Source organism: Haliotis asinina, chromosome 15 (genome assembly GCF_037392515.1).
Source record: "Haliotis asinina isolate JCU_RB_2024 chromosome 15, JCU_Hal_asi_v2, whole genome shotgun sequence".
NCBI lineage: Eukaryota > Metazoa > Mollusca > Gastropoda > Lepetellida > Haliotidae > Haliotis > Haliotis asinina.
Genome location: NC_090294.1, coordinates 29,149,185 through 29,159,449, shown reverse-complemented (window position 1 = coordinate 29,159,449; position 10,265 = coordinate 29,149,185). Strand labels below are relative to the sequence as shown.

At 39.7% G+C, this 10,265-nt stretch overlaps 1 protein-coding gene across 1 annotated transcript; it reads right to left on the bottom strand.

Moving 5' to 3' along the window:
• Window positions 1–4,828: 4,828 nt before the first annotated feature.
• Window positions 4,829–6,639, bottom strand: LOC137265877 (uncharacterized). The gene has a single exon (XM_067801338.1). It carries the CDS (start codon window positions 6,579–6,581, stop codon window positions 5,142–5,144), a length of 1,440 nt encoding a protein of 479 aa, XP_067657439.1. The 5' UTR covers window positions 6,582–6,639; the 3' UTR covers window positions 4,829–5,141.
• Window positions 6,640–10,265: the final 3,626 nt, after the last annotated feature.

The following is a 10,265-nucleotide window of genomic DNA, read 5'->3' as shown; positions in this document are numbered from 1 at the left end:
TCACAGCGAAATTCAATTCGTGGGTTGACGTTAAAGAGATCACGTAAAGCCTGATTCACCAACACAGTTGAATCAACCGCTCGGACACAAGAACCAAGTTATTTGTATGAAGTGAGGAGAAACGATAGATAACGAGTTACCATGACGACCGAATGGATAGTTGCCCATAGCAACAACAGTGTCCTATACTTCCCAGACAACCAACCACACAAGTTCTCCGTATACCTACAACAGCCGCTACAGTTGGATGGGCACTGGACTGTTGCTTTAAGGGAATTCTACGCCAAACGGGCAAAGGGTGGGAAAAAGTCCAAAGTAACAGATGACATGCTCTACATTTACTGCTCCATATGCGAACCAATCATTTTTGATGGTGAACGTCGACCTCTCCTTCGAAGTGTAAAGTCAACATCATCGAGTGTTGGGCAGTTGTGGAACAGAAATAGTTCAGCCGTATGACATCAGGATTCGACTAGTCAATGACACTGTTCATCAGATTGACATATACGTAACAGATGTAAGCGGCACTCCAGCCACATTCTTAACGGATGTGTCATCGCTGACGCTTCAGCTGAGACGGTACCCTTTTTTGGTTTAGGATATATATATCAAGAAAGCAATGTCTGATAGCTTAATAGAACACAATTATGGAGGGAAAGAAGAAAGTGATGATGGTCTATATATTCCAAATATATCTATGTGGCGAAAATTCTATGGTGATGTTGCAGAGGGAAGGAAGAAGGGCAGCGACACAACAATTCAACCATATCAGCGCATAAGAGTCAGCACCATCAGTTTCAAGCCCACATCTACTATGATCACAATGGAACGGAACCCATCGTCCCTTGACCTATTGCCCCCACCTCCGACCTCTTCTACCACAAAGACGATATTATTAACACCGGATGACAAGACCATTCCACAAAGGGACGTAAGAATAGTGAGCCTGAGTGAACAGTTAGTAGATCAAGCTAAGGCAGAGATTAAACGACACCCGGACTCGGTCTCTATGAGCGCAATGGGGTGAAGGGAAAAAGAAGAACAAACACTGGCTGGGACGGAAGAGAACCATCAAGGACATTTTCGACTATTAAGTAGTCAACCATGACCGCACTAACGAATGATCCCAAGTTTTTCACCGAAACACAACCCCCGGAACTATCCTTATTCGACCTGCCACCCACACAAACAGCCGTTGAAGAGGTTTATTTACAAGACTGTCGTCCGGTGTCACCTCTGTCATCATCTGCACCGATTGAATTTCACATCAGTGGTCAAAACGGGTTGGAATACATCGATCTCAGAAGGTCTTCCTTGTATGTCAGATGTAAGATAACTCATGCGGACAACACGAATCTGGGGGGTAATGCGCCCCCATTAACCTCTTCCTTCATTCCCTTTTCGCTCAAGTAGACGTATGGCTGCAAGGGCGCTTGGTTATCTCCACCACCAATCATTATCCATACAAGTCCATCATTCAAACGCTTTTGGACACCAATTACATTGACAGCAAGACAAAAATGGAGGCACAACTGTTTTTCAAAGACACAGCAGGGGAGTTAGACGTAACTGACCTGAATGGGACTAATACGGGGATGTTCGCCAGGTATGAGTTTACTTTCGAGAGTAAAACGTTTGACCTCGAATCCCCCCTAATGCATGACCTTTTTCAGATGAAACGCTACATACTGAACCAGGTCGATGTACAAGTAAAATTGTACAGATCTACACCCCAGTTCATGCTCATGGCAGCAAAAACAGACACCTCGTATGTGGTTCACATTGAAGACATAGTTCTGAAGGTAATGAAAGTGTGTGTGAATCCCGGTGTCATATGGGGTCACAATGAGGCGCTCTCAAAGAAACCAGCGAAATATCCATATCGCAGGACGGAAGTTAAGATGTTTTCCATCGTCAAGGGTCAAACCAGCTTTGCTTGGGATAACATTTTTCAAGGGATTCGTCCTAATAAGATCGTAGTGGGGTTCATCTCCGCCAAAGCAACAGGGATGGGTGACTACCATAAGAATCCCTACAACTTTGCCAACTGGGGCTTATCCCAAATTGTATTGTTCTGCGATGGGACCATCGTGGGCGAGTCCGGTCCCATGAAACTACAATTCGGGGAGACAACTGGATGAGCCTTCATCCAGGCATTTGTTAACCTATTCCGATCCACCGGATGCTGGTTGACGGATGACGGTGGAGGTCTCAATCGGGTAGACATCTCAAGAGATGAGTTCCACGGAGGTTATGCGCTGTATATCTTCTCATTGGATCCCTTGTTTGGTCAGAACAATGACGGAACATATCTACGCCTTCAAAAGCAGGGTACTCTTAGACTTGAAGCACAGTTTAGAACACCGCTTCCCGAGACGGTATCATGCGTCGTTTATGGGGAATTTGATGACATTTTCCAAATAGAGACAAGCAGAAACGTTGTCGTATGAGCAAATAGGAACAGTGAGCAAAATAGAGGTGGGGTAAACGAGGGGGCATGAACACTCGTCAACTAGAATGCATCATACAGTGCGACCCCATACTTAGACACCACGTTTTGTGTGTGTTCGCCCTGAATCATTTAGAAAAAGACCTAGCATGGCATATGACAAGGGGAAACATTCTTCCATCCACTATTATAGTAAATACAGAGAGAGCCCATGAGGATGGTCAACACTGGTTTGCTGTCTACATAAACGAGGAAAGTATTGAAATTTTTAATAGCCTTGGATTTGATCGAGGAATAGTCCATAGACTAAAAGAGGTACAGGATTTTATGGAGTATATAAACGACAATAACCATCATCATCGTCATATCAGCAAAAGAGCACTTGTGTGGAGTCACATCAGAGTCCAGAGTCTCTCGGGAAAAACCTGTGGACAATATGTTGTATATTATCTCTTGTTCCGGTTGAGAGGGTGGCATTTAAGGGAGATAATGCTTGAACAATTTTCCCGTAACAACTATACTGGGAACGATTGTTATGTCTATGAATATATAGCAAGGAGGTATCCGTTTTGTGTCATTTCGCAACCACCACTCCTCAGTCGAATGTGGTGAGGTTCCTGGGTTGCGCTTGTGTTCTTCTGGTGTTCACTGGTAGATGTATTATTGATTTTTGTTTATCTTTGCAATAGTGTGCATTGTGTTTGTTAGTAATGAATGAATTAAATACTTAGTGTTTTTGTTTTGTACATAAATATATGTAAGTATATACCTTACAGAAATATTAAATTTATATCACCACTCTGTGTTTGTTAGTAATGAATGAATTAAACACTTAGTGTTTTGGGTTCTGTTTTGTACATAGATATATGTAAGTATATACCTAACAGAAATATTACATTTGTATTGCCACTCCTTTAAAACATGGTGTAATGTGTCAGACCCATGTCATGATCTGTATGTTGTATTGAGGCATATATATATACAATAAAATTAAATCCACTCTCATGCTTAAACGTCTGCTGTGTGTATGTTTTCTCCCCGGGTTGCTGCAACAAAGAGACTACGCATACACATGTGTGCGTGCTCTCACACACACGCACGCGCATGCGCGCGCGCGCAGCGAGTGTCTGTGTATAGCCTTATTTCTTGGTGCTGTTATAAATACAGTTTGGCTCGAAGTATGGCTATCACTGAGACGTCAACAACGACAGGAGTAAGAGCTTGTTTGTTTTGATTTCCTTAGGATCATGGCTAGGTACGTGTTGAAACATTACGACTCTTTAAGGTTCATGTTAATGTTTCAAGATGTTGAGGAAATTCGACAAGACATCTTAGAAATGAACAGAGAATAGGTCCTTGCTGTCAATGCTATCATCAATAGATTATTAAAAGGAAGATTACCAGTGACTCGATATGAAAAACGTCGTTTTCTAAGGAGAAATGATAGAAATAACTATCTAGCAGTGTTACGACGCTTAGTTCATCCCCTATGGACTACTGTAGGTGTTTGGAAAAGTCTTTTTGCCAGTTACATGCCTATCGTAGCATTTGTTTTAAAACCACAGTTTCTCAATGCTCTCAGAGACGAGGCCATTCAAAATGCGTGGGTGCTTGATAGAGCATCTGCTTAGTAATACTTTTTTGTGGGTATGCTCACCATGGATGTTATTCAGAGGCGTGGAAGAGTACACATAACAATAGTAAATGTTTAGGCCGGACACAAGAAGAAGCTGTATCAATGCCGTGAGAAGCTGAATGACCTGCTGTGGGGGTATATCTTCAGAATAAACGAAGGGTCTCAACAGGGTAGCTCCATTTTCACTCATACCCCAGGACGGGTAGGACGTCATCCTCCTCTTCTTGTGCAAAAAACAATACAAAAAGAATCCATGAAGACGACCGCCTGTTCAGATTGCGGGATGACTTTTGCACGGAAAGACAACCTACGAAGACATCAGAAGCAAAGGCATGGAACAACTCATGTCCTACCACCTCCTCCTACTCCTCCTCCTCCTCTTACTCATCTTCCTTCGGATGATATGGACAGACATGAGGGATTCAAGTTTCTGATCCCTTCGAATGTTCTCGTCATTGGACCCAGTGGTTGTGGAAAGTCTGTGTTCACCTACCGTGTGCTGCTTCAGCACTGCTTGATCAAACCCCTACCCGACCGTATCGTTTGGTGTTACACACAGTGGCAGCCACTATATCAGACCATTAAAGGAGCAATCATCTCTAATAGTGACATTTGTGAAAGGACTTCCCTATGTTTAGTTTCAATAGTTTATTTATTTCAATACTGAAAGGCCTCAGGCCTATAGTATAAAACACACATCATACTACTCATGATATAAAGTAGTATAATATCATGGAGTCATATCATACCATATAATGCTGTATCACGTCATATTAGATCATATGATATCAGATGGTACCATGTCATGTCATGTCGTATCATATATGTTCTCACATCGGAAATAGTATCATACCATATCATAATACATCATATCATCGTCTCACGTCATATCCTATATATCATATGTCAAAGATCAGCTTGTACATCATATATAATGGCATATCAAATCATATACATGACATTTTAGCAAATGTAATATAGTATCATGCTAAATCACTCACTTCTCGATATCACACATATCTTTATATCATTTGTAGGGCGCACTCCATATACATATCATTTATAGAAGAATTGTCTGGATAGCATAGCTTTGTGAATAAAAATTGCAATATTTTGGATTACCTTTTCATTTGAACACGTCAACAGTGAAGAGAATTTGGCAATCGATGGATGTACAAAATAGTATTCTTTCATATATTTTCTACGTAGTGTATCAAATGCTGGACAGACAAGAAGGAAATGATATTCGTCTTCTATTGCATTGTTAGTGCAACATTTACATATTCTATCTTCTCTTTTTATATTCATAAATCTCCCCTTTTCAATCAATAAATCATGGGATGAGCAACGAAAACGTGATAATGCTGTTCTGAATTTCTTAACATTTACACATGATAGATAACCTTCAGTATAAATGTGGGTTTTTAGTGTTGAGTAATACTTACACTTTGTTGATAATGAAACAATTCCCAACCACTTTTGTTGATATATGTCTTTTAATCTTTGTGTGAATGTATTTAAAAACAGTGATGGGGCGAACACTTTTTGCTCATACCATAGGTTATGGAATCCAGTTGAGAAGAGTAGGTTTTTTACTTCTGATACCCAGTTCTGCTTACCGTTTTCATGCAACAATAACATCATTTCATAACATTTTTTGGGTAAACGGTGTGATGACATGTTTAATAACTTTATCCAATATTTGATCACTCTAGTTTGCTGGAATATGTGGAGGGGAAACCTGCCACATTCTCCATATACCATAACGTCTGGTGTGCTCATCTTTACTCCGAGAAATGTTTTACAAGCAAATAGGTGAACTTTTTCTATACAATCAAAGTATTTCAAGCCCCAAATTTCGGCACCATAAAGTAAAATCGGACTGATTTTGGTGTCAAATATTCTAAAAAAGGATGCTAGATTTATATCTCCTAATACTCTCAGGTTTCTTAATATACCGATTAGAGCCTTACGTGCTTGCACAGATGCGTATTTTGTGTGTGTCGACCATGACAGAATGTTTGTAAAATATACTCCAAGGTATTTGTATGATGTAGTTCTTTCTACGACATTACCCTTATAATACCATATTTCCTTTTTCGATAGTTTACCTCCTTTCTTGAATGCAATTATTTTTGTTTTATTCATGTTTACACTTAGACAATAATTTTGGCAATAGGTTTCTAATTCGTTTATCTGCTTCTGTAGGCCGTTTATAGTGCTAGAAATGAGAACAATGTCATCTGCAAATAATAAGAGGAAAAGATAGAACATATCGGGATGCAACTGGATACCATGTGAGCAATTTCGCTCAATCTGTACCGCTAGCTCGTTTATGAAAAAAGAGAACAGGAACGGGCTGAGTACGCAGCCTTGCCTAACTCCAATGTTTACATCGAATGTTGCAGACACCTCGGTGTTGTTTCTAACACAGGCTTTCACATTTTGATATATATCACTTAATAACTTACTCATTTTGGGGCTAAGTCCATTCATGTTAAATAATGACCAAAGTTTATGTCTTTGGACAGAATCAAATGCCTTAGAAAAATCAACAAACATTGCATATAGCTTACCACTCTGTGTATTCAAATATCTCTGGATCACACTCTGTAGTATAAACATGTTATCGGTTGTTGTGTAACCCTTTCTAAATCCTGCCTGGGCTTCATTTATTTTGTCCATTGATTCACCCCAAAAAATTAGTCTTTGGTTAACAATCGATGTGAACACTTTACTGAATATGCTCAGCAATGTGATTCCTCTGTAGTTATCTACTTTATTTAAATTTCCTTGCTTATGTATAGGCACTATTATCCCAACCGACCAGGCTGTAGGAAAGGTCCCTTTTTCTAATATCAGATTAAAAATCAATTCTAAATACGGTAAAAGAAGATCAGCAGAGTGTTTAAAGAATTCTGGAATTACATCATCTATTCCCGGGGATTTGTTAACTTTAAGGTTATTGATACTTTCTAGAATCTCTTGTCTCGATAAAGGAGAGTCAAGTATATCTTTTGAAACGTCACTGGTTGGGTTAGAGTCTTCTGGCCCACCTTCATTACTTTTTGTGTCTTCCTCGCTACCCGTATTTTGACATGCAAATAAGTCTCTAAAGTGGTGGAACCATTCCTGGGTTTGGATATCATTATAAGAATCCTTTTTCTTATTTAGGGATTTAAGTTCCTGCCAAAATCGTTTTGAGTCATTTATATTTTCTTCTATTATTTTTTGCTTATTGTTATAAAATGAAGTACGTTTATATTTGCAGAGGGCATTATATTTATTTCTTAACAGGTTATACTGTATCAATGAGCATTTATCTTTATCTTTCCTGAACCTATTCAAAGATTTACAGCGTTCAGCTTTGAGTTTTCTGCATTCATCGTCATACCATTCGTTCAGATCATTTCTCGTACTTCTACACTTTCTTTTCATATCTGACGCTGCCAGGCAAAGGGCATCTACTATAAGATTAACGCTAGTGTCTATACATGTGAATGCACTGTCCACAGATTTATCTAAAATATCTTGCACAGGGTCCGAGAGAATGTTCTCTCTGAAGGAGTCAAGCTTGTTATGATCCCAAACAAATCTATAAGTATTCTTACAACCAGATTTCGTACGCGACGATTTCACATGAAGCGTACGTAACTTCATAGTGAGCGGAAGATGCGTTGACTCGGGTCGAGACGTTATCTCAAAATCAGATACATATTCAAACAACGGTGCAGATGATATAATATAATCGACGACGCTTGCGCCGTTATTGCCAATGAAAGTGAAATCTCCAACTTTAGTGTCAGACCCACATCGCCCGTTCATTATGTGTATGTTAATTACTGCACAGAGATCCAGAAAACATTTTCCAAAGTTGTTTATTATCTTATCGGCGGAGTAACGCACTTGGTTGAAATTATCACATATAAAGTCTAGGAATGCAAAGTTTTGATTTTCAACTTGTTCAAGTATATCGTCTTCGACAAAATCTGCATCTGTACCTGTCCGTGCGTTAAAATCTCCACCGCATAAGATCAAAACATCTTCGGGGATGTCACTAAGTATTTGCAGTAGACTATCTTGGAAAATACTAATACCATTTTTACATGATAACACAGGTCTGTTGTACCAGGTAGATGATTCTGGGTGTACATAGACACAGGCATATAGAATATTCTCATCCAGACCAAACATCTTTTTATCAAACATAATAAATATGGAATTTTCAGTGATTTTCGACCACAGTAAAAACTTCTCAAACTCTTTTTTTATCAAGACAAATATTCCACCAGATAATCTACCGCATTTAGCAATTCGTTCAGCATGTTTGCTTATCGAAACGTAGTTTGAAAATACATCTTGTATATACAGATCATCTACCCAAGTCTCAGTTAAACCTATTACATCAAAACTCTGTAAGTAATTTATAAAGTCGGATTCAGAAAGTTTATGGAAAATTCCTGAAATGTTCCAAAATATAAAATGGATGTCTTTATCTGACACATTTGTGTTTTTTTTTTCGCTATCTTTATTGTGATCATTGTAGTGTTCTAAAGGATTTTTGCGAGTGTTCTCAGCCTGGCCTAACCCCTATCTATTTTGTGTTCTGTTAGGACGGCGTGATGCAGTCCTATTCTTGTCTGTTTGACGTTGCTGACGTGGTTTGGCTTGTAGATTATCGCTGGTAGTTTGAGGGGGTGTGTCGCTCTCGTTTACCCTGAGTATTGGGGCCTCACTTTGTGCTGTCTCTCTCGGCTCCTCAACAAGTTTGTTGCCTTTGTAATAAAATCTCCTATCTGGATGTAAACTTCTTTTTCTAGCAAGCTCTTGTCTTTGTGCAGCCGTGAGATCATTGGCGATGCCAATACCCTTTTCCTTCAGAACATCCCTCATTTTAACACTATGCCATTTATCCTCCCAGTGTAGCATTTTCACGACAACAGGTCGATTTGAATCTGATTTCTTAGCATTTATTCTGTGGGCCCTCTCTATGTCTCTTGGTCTTAGTGGTGGTAGTTCCTTCACTTCCCTTGCAGTATTAAGCACTTCCAGAACCTTAGCCTTGCTTTCAGTGTATGTCTCTTTACCTGAGGATTCTGGAATACCATACAATACCATGTTATTTCTCCTACTTCGCTGCTCCTGATCCTCTATCCTCGTCTCTAACTCACACAGATAGTCATCTGCGTCTTCCATTCTCTCAATCAGCGAATCTATGTCTAGTCTGAGTACATTCTGTTCTTCTTTAGTGTTGTCAATTTCTGTCTTAAGTTTACTGATATCAGACTGGAGGGATTTTATGTCCACTTTAACTGAGTTGATTTCACCACAAACCTTGTCTTCTGAATCCTGGATCCGATTAAAAATATTGTTTTGCATTTCCTCTAATTCTTTACTCAGAGGCCCTGGATTCAGTTCTACATCACCAGCCAGATGTATCGTTGATGGGAGAGATGAAGCACACTGTATGAACGGTCGCAAAGTAAACAATGTGTTAGGGCTAGTGACGTCACAACTGTCACACAGGTGTAAACATTGATCGGTCGACAGCATGGATGTGAAGAAAGGCAACATGTCAAACTGTTCCCCATATTTGGTCAGAGAGAAGGAGAGAATAAGATGCACTGATATCAGTAGAGCACATATGGTGAGTCGATAGGGCATGTCTGAGCTGTCTGTGAATGGCGTGTACCTGCTGTTTACATGGTCAACCTGCCGTGTACCCCTCGGGTGTTTAAAGCGTCCGATCCTCGCTCTATAGAGCGAAATATCAATCATCATGAATGAGAATCTGTGCTACAACCTTTACTGGGTATCTGTGGCAGTTTATATGTATGCTGGATGCGGGAATGTTATATTACCAGACTTTCTTTTCTTCTCAGCAGATTTCATCGACTTCACTCAGGGGCGCATCAGGGACTTCCCTATGATATATTAGAGGAGGATTACTTTGATGCTAGTCAGTGCAACATATTGGTCTTGGACGATTTCCTGGCTGAAGCTAAACACAACAGACGTATCTCCAGACTGTTTACCCAAACCTCCCATCACAAGAATGTGCTGATATTTCTTCTTGTACAAAACCTGTTTCTGAGAGGTAAGGAATCCAGAGATATTGCTTTGAATGCTCATTATGTCACACTTTTTCAATCGCCTATAGATAGACAACAAATCAAGGTC

Bases quoted from the DNA above. Each gene is read 5' to 3' on its own strand.
- LOC137265877 (XM_067801338.1), bottom strand. From the start codon at position 6,581: ATGAATGGACTTAGCCCCAAAATGAGTAAGTTATTAAGTGATATATAT.